This window comes from Pygocentrus nattereri, chromosome 9 (genome assembly GCF_015220715.1).
Source record: "Pygocentrus nattereri isolate fPygNat1 chromosome 9, fPygNat1.pri, whole genome shotgun sequence".
Lineage (NCBI taxonomy): Eukaryota > Metazoa > Chordata > Actinopteri > Characiformes > Serrasalmidae > Pygocentrus > Pygocentrus nattereri.
The window spans coordinates 16,382,448-16,399,180 of NC_051219.1; the positions used below are offsets into that span (position 1 = coordinate 16,382,448).

Consider the following 16,733-nt stretch of genomic DNA (forward strand, 5'->3'; position numbering starts at 1 on the left):
AACATAATATATTATAAAATCATATATTTAAAATCATTAGCAATACAGCAGTTTATCCAGTTTTGTCTTTATTCACTGTAACAAAAAATCCTCTTGGAGTTATACTAATGATCACACACAGAATCAGAAAACGTAGCTGTTTGTCAAGTTAAATTGCGAAACAGTGTCTCATACACAGTTAGCTTGATATCTTGTATGCACATATTTTATAAGGACACACTGAATGGATTGAAACCTGTACTTCAGGGACATATACAACTGTGGGCCACATCTGGTCCCGGGACCAAGGTGGATACTTGGCTATAACTGTGTGCCGTATAAGAGCCAGATCTGGGCCAAATTCCTTGGTTATACTCACTTTACAGTTTGTATACTTTAGAACTAACAAATCTGTAAAGTGTACTCACTTTGCTCACTTTTTGAGGGCCAGAGTTGAGCCACATCCACAGGTTGTCAGGTAAATGTTGCTAACTGGGAACTTCAGCCTCATGAAAAGATGAACAAGATAACATCCAACTTTTCATAAAGAACTGAAAAAGAATTCAAAATGGTCCACTTAGAGCTTCATTCACGAACAACACCTCACTATTTTAGATCCACCAAAGTGATTTAAGAACGAATATTTATGTAGTTGTGTGAAGTGTTTCTGACTCTTCTGTCATGTCTGCACTGATATGTCTACATGCATTGGCTGCTCATTTCCTCAGGGGACTGTGTCATAATTTCCTGGCTTTTTTTTAAGAGCTTGCTAAGTATAAATAGCTTCTACAGAACCACTGGGACCTGACATGGTAGAGAAGTTTTAGGACTTCGTTGCTGACCTTTGTGGCTCTGCCTAGGTGAGTAACAACGTAAGCAAGGAGGTTTAGCCAGTAAGTCAGCTAATGAGACCCTTGAATTTGTCCATCTTAAGTAATTAGCAAAACGAGATGTGTCAATTTCATCTAAAATGTATTGCAATGTTTAATGGCAATTTATATAAAGATTGATAAATTATTTTGAATTAATTTAGCTTGTATAGTGGTGGCTGGGTTGACGTTAGCTGAGCAGGCAGGTGTTGTCACTGTGCATTAGAAGGAAGGTAGGTTTGTAGAGCTAACAACTAGTTCATCAGTTAAACTTGACAGCAACACTTTAATGTAGGGTGTATAGCGAATTACGCCTTTTGGAATAAGCATTTCTAAACATTTATGTAGGGTTATGTCAGTTGTCATGTTGAAAAGCTTATGTAGGTGTCATGTAGCCTTATGAACAGAACCCTACAATAAAGTGATACCAACTTTCCCTTAGAGAGTTAAAACTGTTATATCATAAACTTAAGCATCACTTCCACTGATATTAACGTTACTACACACTGAAATTCATTTTAGTTGTTGAGTTTTAATGCTGTATGCCATGTATCTGATGCTTATTGGCTAACTAGGTAGCCTTGGCTCAGAAAACAACTCTGTTTTTCTTGCTTACCTAGGTGATCAGACAATATCACTGACGCTCATTTGAGAAGTTGGCAGATTAAATGAAAAAATGACATCAAACTGCCACAATCTATTCATCTTTCTCGTGTGTCTCCTGAATGTTGCAAAGATCAGAGGTGATTCTTTTTAATCTACTTCAAAGTACCATTTTGATGAAGATCAGTAAGTAGAGGCAGGCCTAGGCCTTTTTTTTATCTAGCTTTAAAGCACTGAGGTGTGCCTGTTTTCAAGGAGAGGGTTCCGTTTTCACGGAACGGTATGTTACAGTACGTTTAGAGGTTGGTCATGACAGCACATCCACCCTGTTTTTCCCCTATAGCTTTCTATAAACGGGCATTCCGAAGTCAAGACTCTGGCGGTCAGCAGAATCTGTTTTGTAAAAGAAAAAAAAACCAAATACAAAAAAAATAATAATAGTAAAGATGTTGTGTCAAAAATTAAGTGCTACAATATTTTGCTTTCTGAAGCATCATTTTTTTTTTGTTAAAATCTTGATGTGTATTTTTTTTGAAGAAGTAACATTAGATCATCCATTTTGCTTTTCTTACACTTTCACAGCAAATTATTTCGTAAAATTTAATTACACCTGGTGTAGTTTAATTTGATCCATGTCATCAACTCATATGATGTTTATTAAATACTCATAATTTCTTCTATTACTGTTAAGCTTTATCACCTGTCTGTAAGGCACTGTGAGCTGCCAATCGACATGAAAAATGCTCTATAAATAAAGATGGTAATGATGATTGTTATTATTATTATTATTATTATTGCTTTACAATAATAATTGTCATCTAAGGCTTTTTGTCATCCTATCTTATTATCAGCACTGCTGCTGCATCTTTAAGACCTGTGATAGGTGGTGTTGAGTCCAGTGATTCAAAGCAGAATGACTCAATTCAAATTTCTAATCATTTGTTTCTGCTCTACATTCAACTCTACTTTTTGTCTTCTCAGCCCAATGTGAGGTACCCAGAGCAGGGGATCAAAGAGTTTTGACTCCTGAATCAAACAAACCGACTTACTCAGATGGAGACACTGTAACGTTTCAGTGTATAGTTGGTTATAGGCCTGTAAATCCAAAAACTTACAGAACTCTTACCTGCTCTGGAAACTCGTGGGACTACAGTACACTGGAACTGCAGTGCACAAGTAATTCTCCTTCATTCCACATATATTTCCATTTTATCTGTTTATCAGAACGTGTGTACATGAGTTTTTTTGCATATAATGTGCAATGTATGTAACAAAATTTCTGTGCAATGGTTCTGGAATAAATGCAGGATCTGATTTTGTAATATTTTCTACGTTTCAGAAAAAACATGTGGACCTCTTCCTGACTTTCCCAATGGGAGATATACTTATTCTCCAGATGGAGCTGAAGGAATTTTATTTGGTGCGACAGCCACAGCAGAGTGTAATGAAGGGTGAGTGAAATGTGGTTTGATGTATTTGTGTTTTAATGTGTGTCTGATGAGTCCTTTTGTTGATTAGTAATAAATGTAGTTGTATTTATATACTCACACAGTTCTTCTCTGCCTTGTAGCTATCGGCTTCTTCGATACCCCGACAGACATTGTCGAGATTCTGGTTGGGATGGGAGAGAGCCTGTGTGCGAAGGTTTGTCATTTCCTAAACATAAAAGTTTAGAGTGAATTATTATTTAACAAAATGGTTTGAAACAATATTTGATCTAAACTTTTTTTTCCCTTTAGTGGTCAAGTGTCTTCCACCTCCTGAGATACTGAATGGACAGCCCGATGAGCCTCTTGAAGATGTTTATGAGTATGGACAGGCAGTCACATACATTTGTAATGCAGGTTATACTCGTTTTGGAGATTCAATAGTATCATGCTCTAGTGAAGGAACCTTTCAGCCTTCTCCTCCTGAATGTAAAAGTAAGTAGTGCTGGATTAAATATGCCATATATACAATTGTGTACATTAAAGCAGAACTTCATCACAAAATTTGATTAGATGTCAACAGAGTCATTGTTGGGTTTGATGGTTTGACCAGAGAACCTACACTTGTCTTCAGATTTTCATATGTATTGTTAATAATGGTGATATAGCAGTTAATCTGAAACATTGAGTATTCTGGATGGACCTCTCCACCATAAATTATTATTTGAATGATTAATTGAATTTGCTTAAAACTTTTATTATGGGTAGGTGTTAATATTCATTGCAGATATCTATAAAATTTAAAGACATTATATTCATTTTTTCATTTGTTCATTTTTATACGTTCAGCTTTTCGTGATTTTATAAAACCAGATAATTGTATTATGTTGGCTTTAAGGTTTTCTGTCTCAGTGTGATTCCTGTATTTCATTAGGTTCAGGAAATTTGCTAGTTACAGCTTGTAATGGCTTGATTTGTTGCATACTAGACCATGTCATCTACAAATCAAGCCATCACAAACTGTAACTAGCAAATTTCCTGAACCCATTGAAACACTCAATAGGTGTTACACAGAGACAGACACAGAGTCAGTCAACATAGTACACATAGCTACCTGTAAAATAAAACACTGAATGCAATACTGCAGCCAGGGAAAAATAAGAAAAAATAGGTGTTTTTAGTAAATTATTAATGATGGATTAATATAACATCTTTAAATGTTTTATATATCTGCAATCGATTTCAGCACTTTCAGGTAAATTCAAATAATAATTTTTGGGAAAATATACTGTGAAAATCTCAAAAAGTGGGTTTTCAGCTCTGAAGCTATATTTATTTAGTAAGATCTGTGGCACTCAATTTTTTATAGGATAAAATATCTTCTAAATATTATAGAACTATCAATATTACACAGAATCAAAATCTGGTTGCAAGAAAGAGAACAAATATTAAGGTAAAAAATATTAATTTTTTATTGATAATTTGATCACATTCTGTAATGGGTCAGAATGAACCAGATGTGTGCGGATAAAAAAGAAAAAAGAAGCTTTACTAGTTAAATTGTGGTCCAGAGTCAAAAAACAGACGGCGGCACAGAAAAACAAACATAACACTAGGCAAACAAGTCAAAAGGGGATCAGGCATAAGGCAAAGTCAAAAAACATGGAAGAATAATCAATACCAATATACAAACAAACCAGAATAACCTCTCAGTAGTTCTGTGAAAGAAGCAATACCTGGCAAAGAGCTAGTCTAAAAGCCTGGGCTTTAAACTAACACTAACTAGTCATGTGATCAAAACAACAGGTGTTACAGATCAGTATTCAGGTGAAGGACTGCACTGACTGGAGCATGTTGGAAGGTCAGGTGACACACAATTCCCCAGGGGATTCTGGGGAATGGAGTCCCTGCAGGCTTCAGAGCCAGAGAGAGGCATGAATTATTTACATGAATACATGTAGCAAATTATTAGGGATTCTTGGATGTTCAGTACAAATTTAATCTCAATCCAACCAAAAAAAAAGGTCAGGTCTAGATGCACACACAAAGAATCCCCAAAAATATGAAAAGGACAAAATTTCAAACAATTAGAACTAAAAATATTCGGAGTGGTGTCATGAATTTAATTCACATGATTTTTTTAAAAAGAAAATCCATGACATGAACTGGGAGGGTTAGGTGAGATGGTATGTTATGACCTGATGTTTCAGGCATCAGTATTTAATAGAATTGGACCAAATGGTGGCACATAAGAGTAACACAGTGCTTGTGTCTTTGCTGAGTTTCTTGCCCATAAACACTCACATAACTTGGTGCTTTTTTTAGCCATTGCAATGTGAAACCAACCAAACAGAATGTAAACATGTAAACATGCCCCTGTCCCAACTTCTTTGGAACGTGTTGCAGGCATCAAATTCAAAATGAGTGAATATTTGCAAAAAACAATAAAGTTTATCCATTTGAACATTAAATATCTTGTCTTTGTAGTGTATTCAATAGAATACAGACTGAAAAGGATTTGCAAATCATCGTATTCTGTTTTTATTTATGTTTTACACAACGTCCCAACTTATTTGGAATTGGGGTTGAATTTAGAATGGGATGTTTAGAGTTAAGTAGGGAAATCATCAAATTGTGCATGATTCCAGGAGTTCAAACCCAGGCATAAATGTTTCTAATTTTTGTATATGGATCTTTCTATCTAACTGGTTCAGACTTTTAACTGACTTTAGGTTACACACTGATTTTCAGATTTTTGGACACATTTAGCTCAAAACAATGGGATTTAACTGCTCATCATTTGGCAATGAGGGACAGGGATGCAGTCACAAGATGAAATTTAAAGGTTAGGATTTAGGACAGACAGTACTGTATAAATGATGATTTTGTGTGTATATTTAGCTTATTACCATCCTAGTTAATGTACTGGGTTTAAGCTAAGCTAAACATGCTCATAATCTACTGTAGGTACTATGGTAAATGTCCAAGATCTGAGTACTTGTTTTCTACAGTTTTTTTGAATGTGGGGCTGTGGTTTGAGCTAATTGGGTAGAATGATGTGTGTGTATGTATATATTTGTTTGTATATGTTTACAATTTTTTGTCTTGGTTATAACAATTGATCTGTTTTCATTTTCAGAATGAGGCATATTCAGCATTTTCTTCATTCACGTTTCTCTTCATTGTTCTTTTTATCCAGAGGTGTACTGTGATCCACCCAACGTTCCAAATGGCAAAAGAATTCATGGAAGACCACCTTTTACATATAAAAGCACTATACAGTTTGCTTGTAATGTTGGCTTTAAGATGGTGGGATCTGGTTCCCTGGTGTGTGAGAGAAATGGATGGAATTCATCTCCTCCAAACTGCACTGGTGAGAGTTTGGATGTTTTTAGCATCTATAGTGTTCAGTTGTTTGGATATAATAGAAAATTGGCCTAGCTCAGAAATGTCTACTTGTTTAAGTGATACACCTCTGTGCTTAAAGCAGCAGCATGCACACATTTTATAAATGACTCTAGATGATGACCATAGTGATGTGCAGTAAAATGTGATGTGTTTAAGAGGTGAATGAAATCTGTCAGGAAAAGATCAGATTTTTGTGTTTAAAAGGTGGCCCGGTATAGTTACATGCAGGGAATCACTATCTTACAACAGAGCTTTCTGTGCCATTACTAATTCTTAACTAATTTCTAATACCACTACTTTATTATATTACCACTACTTTACTGAGCAGGGTTTGTCAAAGTATTCCCGAGCTCATGTGGTAAAATCCATCATGGATGCATGCCGGTTTTTAATGCAGTGCTGTCTGAAGAATGGAAGGTCATCATTCAGTTGTGCGTTTAGGCCTTGCCCTTTACACACAACGATTTCTCCTGATTGCCTGAATGTGTTTTTGACATTATGCAAGATAGAGGGTGAAAGACCTAAAATCCTTGCAATAATTCAATGATTTTGTTTTTAAACTGTTAGATGTTTGACTAATGCCAAATTTTTTTGGCAAAGTGGAGAACCTCTACCTCTGCTTAGACTTTCCTGGGTGCTCCTTGTACATCAAAGGACTTTACATTTATGACATTTGGCTGACACTGTTATCCAGAGCGACTTACAAATTCTTCATTTTTACACAGGCTGATGAAGGTGGTGTTAGGAGTCTTGCCCAAGGACTCTTACTGGTATAGTGTAGGGTGCTTGCCCTGGTGGGGGACTGAACCGCAGGCTACAATGTAGAAGGCAGAGGTGTTATCCGCTACACTAACCAATGACAAAAGACGATTGCTTCAGCTGTTTTTTGATCATTTCACAATGTTCCTTTCTTAAATTGCCCCGTTCCCAACCTTTTCTGAACATGTTGCTAGCATATACCAGAGACTAGAGTTCTTGTGGTGTAGCTGATCTATTTTAGTTGCATTTTGCTCAGCTTTCTTAGCCAGACTGAAACTCTGTGAACCAGTGTTTTGTTGGTTATAAGCCTGTAGATCCAAAAGCTTCCAGAACTTCTATCTACTTTGGAAACAAGTGGGACTACAGATCACTGAAACTTCAGTGCACAAGTTATTCTTCTACAGAACTCTCTTCATTCCGCACCAATTTCCATTTAATCTGTCTGAATGTGATGTTTTGCATATAATTTGTAATACATGCTTTTTTATTTCTGTGCGATGGTTCTGGAATAAATGCAGGATCTGATTTAGTGACATTTTGTGTGTTTTAGAAATAAGATGTGAACCTCTTCCAGACTTTCCCAATGGGACATATACTTATTCTCCAGAAGGAGCTGAAGGAATTTTATTCGGTGCGACAGCCACAGCAGAGTGTAATGAAGGGTGAGTGAAATGTGGTTTGATGTATTTGTGTTTTAATGTGTGTCTGATCAGTCCTTTTGTTGATTAGTAATAAATGTAGTTGTATTTATATACTCACACAGTTCTTCTCTGCCTTGTAGCTATTGGCTTCTTCGATACACAGCAAGACATTGTCGAGCCTTTGGCTGGGACGGGAGAGAGCCTGTGTGCAAAGGTTTGTCATTTCCTAAACATAAAAGTTTAGAGTGAATTATTATTTAACAAAACGGTTTGAAACATTTTTTTCCCTTTAGTGGTCAAGTGTTTTCCACCTCCTGAGATACTGAATGGACAGCCTGAGGAGCCTCTTCTAGATGAATATGAGTATGGACAGGCAGTCACATACGTTTGTAATGCAGGTTATACTCGTTCTGGAGATTCAACAGTATCATGCTCTAACAATGGACTCTTTCAGCCTTCTCCTCCTGAATGTAAAAGTAAGTAGTGCTGGATTAAATGTGCTATATATATATATATATATATATATATATATAAAATTGTCTTCAGATTTTCATATGTATTGTTAATAATGGTGATATAGCAGTTAATCTGAAACATTGAGTATTCTGGATGGACCTCTCCACCATAAATTATTATTTGAATAATTAATTGAATTTGCTTGAAAACTTTTATTATGGGTAGGTGTTAATATTCATTGCAGATATCTATAAAATTTAAAGACATTATGTTCATTTTTCATAATTTTAGACATGGGCGACACGGTGGCGTGGTGGGTAGTGCTGTCGCCTCACAGCGAGGAGGGCCTGGGTTCAATTCCCTGGCCGGGTGATCAGGGTCCTCTCTGTGTGGAGTTTGCATGTTCTCCCCGTGTCTGCGTGGGTTTCCTCCGGGTTCTCCAGTTTCCTTCCAAAGACATGCAGTCAGGCCTATTGGACATGCTAAATTGCCCCTGGGTGTGAGTGTGTCTGTCTGTCTGCCCTGCGATGGACTGGCGACCTGTCCAGGGTGTATCCTGCCTTCCGCCCGAAGACTGCTGGGATAGGCTCCAGCACCCCCCCGCGACCCTGACGGAGAAGCGGCTTGGATGGATGGATGGATAATTTTAGACATTTTTGAAGATAGATAATTTTTTTACCTATCACTTTTTACAGGCTGCAATTTTACATTCAGTGCTTTTATTTTATAAAGCCAGACATTTGTGTTGTGTTGACTAAGATTTTCTGTTTCAGTGTGATTCCTATCAAACCTGTATTTTATTGGGTTCAGGAAGTTTGGTAGTTACAGCTTGTAATGGCTTGATTTGTTGCGTACTAGATAATGTCATCTACAAATTGAGCCATTACAGGGAATTACTTTCTTACAACAGAGCTTTCTGTGCCATTACTAATTCTTAACTAATTTCTAATACCACTACTTTACTATATTACCACTACTTTACTGAGCAGGGTTTGTCAAAGTATTCCCGAGCTCATGTGGTAAAATCCATCATGGATGCATGCCAGTTTTTAATGCAGTGCTGTCTGAAGAATGGAAGGTCATCATTCAGTTGTGCGTTTAGGCCTTGCCCTTTACACACGATTTCTCCTGATTGCCTGAATGTGTTTTTGACATTATGCAAGATAGAGGGTGAAAGACCTAAAATCCTTGCAATAATTCAATGATTTTGTTTTTAAACTGTTAGATGTTTGACTAATGCCAAATTTTTTTGGCAAAGTGGAGAACCTCTACCTCTGCTTAGACTTTCCTGGGTGCTCCTTGTACATCAAAGGACTTTACATTTATGACATTTGGCTGACACTGTTATCCAGAGCGACTTACAAATTCTTCATTTTTACACAGGCTGATGAAGGTGGTGTTAGGAGTCTTGCCCAAGGACTCTTATTGGTATAGTGTAGGGTGCTTGCCCTGGTGGGGGACTGAACCGCAGGCTACAATGTAGAAGGCAGAGGTGTTATCCGCTACACTAACCAATGACAAAAGACGATTGCTTCAGCTGTTTTTTGATCATTTCACAATGTTCCTTTCTTAAATTGCCCCGTTCCCAACCTTTTCTGAACATGTTGCTAGCATATACCAGAGACTAGAGTTCTTGTGGTGTAGCTGATCTATTTTAGTTGCATTTTGCTCAGCTTTCTTAGCCAGACTGAAACTCTGTGAACCAGTGTTTTGTTGGTTATAAGCCTGTAGATCCAAAAGCTTCCAGAACTTTTATCTACTTTGGAAACAAGTGGGACTACAGATCACTGAAACTTCAGTGCACAAGTTATTCTTCTACAGAACTCTCTTCATTCCGCACCAATTTCCATTTAATCTGTCTGAATGTGATGTTTTGCATATAATTTGTAATACATGCTTTTTTATTTCTGTGCGATGGTTCTGGAATAAATGCAGGATCTGATTTAGTGACATTTTGTGTGTTTTAGAAAAAACATGTGGACCTCTTCCAGACTTTCCCAATGGGAGATATATTTATTCTCCAGAAGGAGCTGAAGGAATTTTATTCGGTGCGACAGCCACAGCAGAGTGTAATGAAGGGTGAGTGAAATGTGGTTTGATGTTTTTGTGTTTTAATGTGTGTCTGATCAGTCCTTTTGTTGATTAGTAATAAATGTAGTTGTATTTATATACTCACACAGTTCTTCTCTGCCTTGTAGCTATCGGCTTCTTCGATACACAGCAAGACATTGTCAAGCCTCTGGATGGGACGGGAGAGAGCCTGTGTGTGAAGGTTTGTCATTTCCTAAACATAAAAGTTTAGAGTGAATTATTATTTAACAAAAAACGGTTTGAAACATTTTTTTCCCTTTAGTGGTCAAGTGTTTTCCACCTCCTGAGATACTGAATGGACAGCCTGAGGAGCCTCTTCTAGATGAATATGAGTATGGACAGGCAGTCACATACATTTGTAATGCAGGTTATACTCTTTTTGGAGATTCAACAGTATCATGCTCTAACAATGGACTCTTTCAGCCTTCTCCTCCTGAATGTAAAAGTAAGTAGTGCTGGATTAAATGTGCTATATATATATATATATATATATATATATATATATATATATATATATATATATATATAAAATTGTCTTCAGATTTTCATATGTATTGTTAATAATGGTGATATAGCAGTTAATCTGAAACATTGAGTATTCTGGATGGACCTCTCCACCATAAATTATTATTTGAATGATTAATTGAATTTGCTTGAAAACTTTTATTATGGGTAGGTGTTAATATTCATTGCAGATATCTATAAAATTTAAAGACATTATATTCATTTTTCATCATTTTAGACATTTTTGAAGATAGATCATTTTTTATCTATCACTTTTTACAGGCTGCAATTTTACATTCAGTGCTTTTATTTTATAAAACCAGACATTTGTGTTGTGTTGACTAAGATTTTCTGTTTCAGTGTGGTTCCTATCAAGCCTGTATTTTATTGGGTTCAGGAAGTTTGCTAGTTACAGCTTTTAATGGCTTGATTTGTTGCGTACTAGATAATGTCATCTACAAATTGAGCCATTACAGGGAATCACTTTCTTACAACAGAGCTAGCTGTGCCATTACTAATTCTTAACTAATTTCTAATACCACTATTTATATTCATAACCATACAGATTACTAATACCTTTTATTTTTATTTTTCACATTTGTAGGACCTGCAGGACTGAATATTTAGCCAAAATGAAAAGATGACCATGTCTGTCTGTCTCTCTCTCTCTCTCTCTCTCTCACACACACACATATATATATATATATATATATATATATATATATATATATATATATATATATATATATATATATATATATGTATGGCTGACTGAATACATTTGGAAATATAGTGTGTGTGTGTGTGTGTGTGTTTTCAGTATTCAGTCAGCCATCCAAATAATCACTGAATTCAAGTGTTTCAATCACTTCCATGGCCACAGGTGTATAAAACCAAGCACCTAGGCCTGCAGACTGCTTCTATAAACATTAGTGAAAGAATGGGTCGCTCTCAGAAAAAGTGAATTCCAGCATGGTACCGTGAAAGGATTCCATCTGCGCAACAAGTCCAGTCATGAAATTTCCTCGCCAGTAAATATTCCACAGTCAACTGTCAGTGGTATCATAACAAAGTGGAAGTGATTGGGAACGACAGCAACTCGGCCACAAAGTAGTAAGCCATGTAAAAGGACAGAGCGGGGTCAGCGGATGCTGAGGCGCATGGTGCACAGAGCTTGCCAACTTTCTGCAGAGTCAATCACTACAGACCTCCAAACTTCATGTGGCTTTCAGATTAGCTCAAGAACAGTGTAGAGAGCTTCATGCAATGCAAAGCGTTGAATGCAGTGATGTAAAGCACGCCGCCATATTAAACCCTATGGATTAAGAATGGGACGTCACTCAAGTTCATATGCGAGTGAAGGCAGAGAAGCGAATACTTACATATACACACGTGTCTGTGTAGGCCAGCCTTTCCACTAATCTTCTGCTAAGTTTTTAATGCAGTGCCATCTGAGGGATTAAAGGTCATCATTCAGTTGTGGGTTTAGGACTTGCCCTTTACACACAGATCTTTCTCCTGGTTACCTGAATCTGTTGTTGATATTATGCAATATAGAGGGACCTAAAATCCTCACAGTCCTTTTTGGAACATGTTGCTGCCATCCACCAGAGAGTAGATCTCATGTGCTGGAGTTTATCGGTTTCAGTTGCATTTTGCTCAGTGTTCTTTGGCAAACTGAAACTCTGTTGTAATCTCAGTTATAAAGCATGTGTGTGTGTGTAGTTTGTTGGTGATGTTCTGTTTGTATGGCCAATAAGTGCACTCTTTTCTGTTGTGTAAAGAATGTTTGTACAAGTACACTTAAGATGAAGCAATGTAAAAAATCTCAAAGCATAGTAATTTGATACAAGATGGCCCGTAATTTGTTACTGCACTACTTTCAACTTTTGTGTGTGTGTGTGTTTTGTCTTCTCAGGTCATTGTGAGGAACCCAGTGTAGAGCATAACAGAGTTTTGACTCCTGACTCAATCAAATCGGCTTACTCAAATGGAGACACTGCTAAGTTCCAGTGTTCAGCTGGTTGTGAACCTGTAGATCCAAAAGCGTCCAGAACTATTACCTGCTCTGGAAGCAAATGGGACTACAGTACACTGAAACTTCAATGCACATGTAATTCTCCTACAAAACTCTTTTTCATTAATCCTAATTTGCTCTATGATTCAATGTTTTTTTTATATGCATGCATTTTATTTATTTATAACTGATGTAGTGCCTTGGAAACAATATATTACTACGTAAGATACAAATAAGTTACATTGGTTACAGAATATATCTGTGTCTGTTTTTAATGTACAGGCAAAAAACTGGAATTCCCCTCATGCCTAACTTCAGAACTGCTAGAGATCGAAAGGGAGAAGCTGAAATTGTACAGGGACAGACTGGCAGTTGAGAAGGAGAGGCTGCAGCTGGACAAAGACAAACTGGAAGTGATAAAGTCTTCACTGACGTCCAAAAAGAAAAGTGTGGAACTTTAGAACACTTCAATGTTTGACTTTTATTGATCTTAATTCTTTTATTCACTGCTTTATTGAATATTATCTGATCATTATTCTACATGGCTGTTTAATGATTACAACTGAATAACTGAATGAACTATATCAATTAAACACTCATTTACTTTTTTCATGTCCCTGTGTAATTTATAAGTTGAGTCCAGGCCTACTACTCTTATTTTTCTAACCTGTAAAAATTGTTGAGTGAGCTGATTTCTCAGTTTGAGGCCTGGGTTAGCCCTGTCCTGTGGTATTCCAAGGTATCATTTACTGAAATCATGTTTAATTGATTTTTAGTTTAATGTATAGTACTACCTGCTCCTCCAGACTCTGAAGGGACGCTCCTTTTATGTGCCCAGTAATACCTCGATTGCAAATACTAAAAGATTAAAATGAGAGTAAAAAAAAATATGAAAAGATTAAAGCAGAAAGACAAATGAATAAATAATAGACAATAACTTAAAACTTAATCTAAGATTTTTTACTTTTAGCTAGAGATGTAGCCTTCTTTTAATCTTTCTATTAGCCTTCCTAATGGTGTTCGTTTGTTGGTAACAGGAGTTACCAAGGGATACCCTGAATTGCCCAGCAGCCAAACCCTCAGTTCTCTCTCCTCCAGATAAGCACTGATTTCACTGCAATTAAGATTTAAAGTAAGAACTGAATTTTTAACAGAATTTTACAGTTATGAGATTTTGTTATTAAAACTAATTTGCATGAATATCACTTTTGAATGAAGTCAAGGACATTCAGTTAAGTTCCATGTTTTGTTGACTCTCTACACCTCTACACATTTTAATACACTATTATTGTTTATGTGCTGAATTTAATATATTGTGAAAAAATATAAAAGGTTATTGGCACATAAAATGTTGTATGGTGTTACGGTATTGTGTGTGGGTGTGTGTGTGTATATATATATATATATATATATATATATATATATATATATATATATACACACACACATATTCTGGTTTTTCGTCGCCGCTGGGTGCTTTAATTGACTAACTGCAGGATTATAGCCCAAGGGAGACAATAGTTTATAATGTGTTTTTTCGTTGAAACACAACACTTCGTTTGGGCCTGGCAAAACTAGTTTAATCATTTTACATCTGTAGTCATCATTCTGTATGATGAATAAATGTAAAGCCATTATGCTAGCAAATGCTACACTTCTTCTAACCCTTTCATGAATAGAGGTCACTACAGTGTACAGCTGTTTAAAAGTGTTTTTTCTCTATATATGCTTGCAATTTTGGGCACTGCTGCATATAGTCCACTCTAGTGGAAGCTTGCATCATCCTATACAAACAAATCCCATTGGCTAGTCATTGCAATGGAGAAAAATAGTCAGTGAAACCAAGATGGCTGACAGACAGGGAGAAAGACCAAACACCTTGGCTATTTCTGTTTCTACCTTCTATAAAAAGATACCATTGCAGGTTAAAAAAATATAATTACATCAATTAACATCTAAGGTGACATATTATGTAAAGATTTTCAAAATTTTTATTTTACATTTGGAGGAAATGCAGATTAATAATCTCTCCACTCAACTGTACATCATGCATCACTAGCAATGTTTCAACTTTAATGCAATGTCAATTGCTACCAATGTTGTTCTTGAAAATAATTCATATGCTTTACTGTTTTGGCTGTAAATCAACTTCTTTATGTTTTTATAATGTAATTTGAGTTTTTTTCTTTAAATCCTTATATTTTGTAGATCCCAAAAAAACAGGCATACAGGGTAATAGAGGAGCTTCCAAACTCAAGTGAGGAAGACTGTGCTTCTGGTAGCAGTGATGAGGAATGGCTGCCAGTACAGACAGGTGCAAGCAGAGAAGTAGGTTCAAGCAGTGATAGTGAAGGTGAGGAGTCTGGAAATGTTGCTGAGGGAGTTGAGGCAGAGGAAGGAGATGAAGCTGATGAAGGAGATGAGGCTGTTGAACCTGAGGGACCACCTTCCAGGGCCCAGGGGAAAAAAGCAAAAGAAAAGAGTGTCAGAAATATCTGGAAAGCTAAGGATAACCAGTTTGAGGGAGACCTGCCTCCTTTCTTAGGAGAGAGCAAGATGAATGTTAAGGGAGCAGATCCAATAGATTTCTTCATGCATCTTTTCACCCAGGATATGATCAAGACACACAATACAAACCTTTACGCTGTCCAGAAAGGAAAAGAGAAGCTGGCATTGACCTCAGAGGAGTTCAAAACATTTCTTGGAATCAATATGGTAATGTCATATGTCAGATATCCTAGATCCAGAATATACTGGTCATCAGAGACAGGACTTCGTCTTGAACTGATAGCCGATGCAATGCCAGTGAACAGGTTCGAGCAAATACTTAGTTACATGCACTTTGTTGACAACTACTCACTGGACCACAAAAATGCTGACAGGTTTGTCAAAATCAGACCAGTCTTGGATGCACTCAAGGAAACCTTCCAATCAGCACTTGACCCAGAAGAATTTCAGTCGGTCGATGAGATGATGATTCCCTAAAAGGGACGCCTGTCTATCAAACAATATGTCCCCAAAAAACCCAAGCCCTGGGGAATTAAAGTGTGGGTGCAAGCAGGATCCTCTGGGTACATATACAACTTTGAACCCTATCAAGGTCCAGCTGGGGGACGAGGTGAGATCAGTCAGCTGGGAATGGCTGGAAATGTAGTCATGCGCCTTTGTCAAGACATTCAGGACAAGAACCACAAGGTGTTTTTTGACAATTTCTTTTGCACCATTCCCCTCCTTCAGGCACTGGAACACCAAGCGATCTACGGCACTGGCACATGTAGAAACAACAGGCTCAATGGAGCACAAGAAAAGCTGAAAAGAGAAAAGCAAATGAAGCAAGAAGGAAGAGGATCTGTCTCTGTCGTGACCAATGCACAAAACATCACTGTCACACGCTGGTTGGATAGTTCAGTTATTCACATGGCCTCTTCCTGCACCGGCCTGTCCCCAACAGATGTTGCACAGAGATGGAGCAAAAAAGAGAAGCAAATGCTCAACATCCAAAGGCCATTTTCCGTAAAGTTGTACAATCAGCATATGGGTGGAGTAGATCTCATGGATCAATGTGTTGCCATGTATCCACACCGACGCAGAAACAAATGGTGGTACATCAGAGTGTTCTTTCACTTCCTTGATGTCACAACTGTGAATGCCTGGCTCCTTTATAGAATGTCTGGAAATGAAGCAAAGGATCTGCTGCACTTCAAGGCGTCAATAGCTCGTGCTCTTATCAATGCAGGATCCATGAAAATACACACCAGAGGCAGACCCAGTGCCACTCCACCACGGCCAAACGGAGAGCAGTGTCTAAGGCCCCCCCTGAGATCCGGTATACCCCTGGAAACCACTGGCCCCAGCTCAAGGAAGCAAAAAACGCCAGCAGATGCCAAGATGCACACGAAGAACCAAGTACATCTGCATGCAGTGTCTTGTAGCTTTGTGCCCCGGATGCTTTGGCAACTATCATAGAAAATAGTCTCAG

The 16,733-nt window shown here is 37.3% G+C and overlaps 1 protein-coding gene across 5 annotated transcripts; it reads left to right on the plus strand.

The window, feature by feature from the left end:
- Nucleotides 1-762: 762 nt before the first annotated feature.
- LOC108441396 (membrane cofactor protein-like) lies at nt 763-13,362 on the plus strand. Of its 5 annotated transcripts, XM_037540957.1 has the most exons (15): nt 763-839; nt 1,469-1,591; nt 2,433-2,627; nt 2,791-2,902; nt 3,022-3,095; nt 3,191-3,373; nt 6,078-6,251; nt 7,596-7,707; nt 7,827-7,900; nt 7,980-8,162; nt 10,110-10,221; nt 10,341-10,414; nt 10,496-10,678; nt 12,656-12,850; nt 13,037-13,362. In XM_037540957.1, the coding sequence occupies exons 2-15, from the start codon at nt 1,525-1,527 to the stop codon at nt 13,213-13,215; spliced, it is 1,917 nt and encodes a 638-aa protein (XP_037396854.1). In that variant the 5' UTR covers nt 763-839; nt 1,469-1,524; the 3' UTR covers nt 13,216-13,362. The 5 variants fall into 5 exon arrangements, with proteins under 5 accessions (XP_037396854.1, XP_037396855.1, XP_037396858.1 ...); XM_037540958.1 differs by lacking the exon at nt 10,496-10,678; XM_037540961.1 differs by lacking the exon at nt 13,037-13,362 and having other exon boundaries at nt 10,496-10,565; nt 12,656-12,794.
- Nucleotides 13,363-16,733: the final 3,371 nt, after the last annotated feature.

Excerpts from the sequence above, each read along its gene's own strand:
- LOC108441396 (XM_037540957.1), top strand. The coding sequence starts at position 1,525 with ATGACATCAAACTGCCACAATCTATTCATCTTTCTCGTGTGTCTCCTG. Across the intron at positions 1,592-2,432 it reads GAATGTTGCAAAGATCAGAG|CCCAATGTGAGGTACCCAGA; the intron begins GTGATTCTTTTT and ends TTGTCTTCTCAG. Across the intron at positions 12,851-13,036 it reads ACTGAAACTTCAATGCACAT|GCAAAAAACTGGAATTCCCC; the intron begins GTAATTCTCCTA and ends TTTAATGTACAG.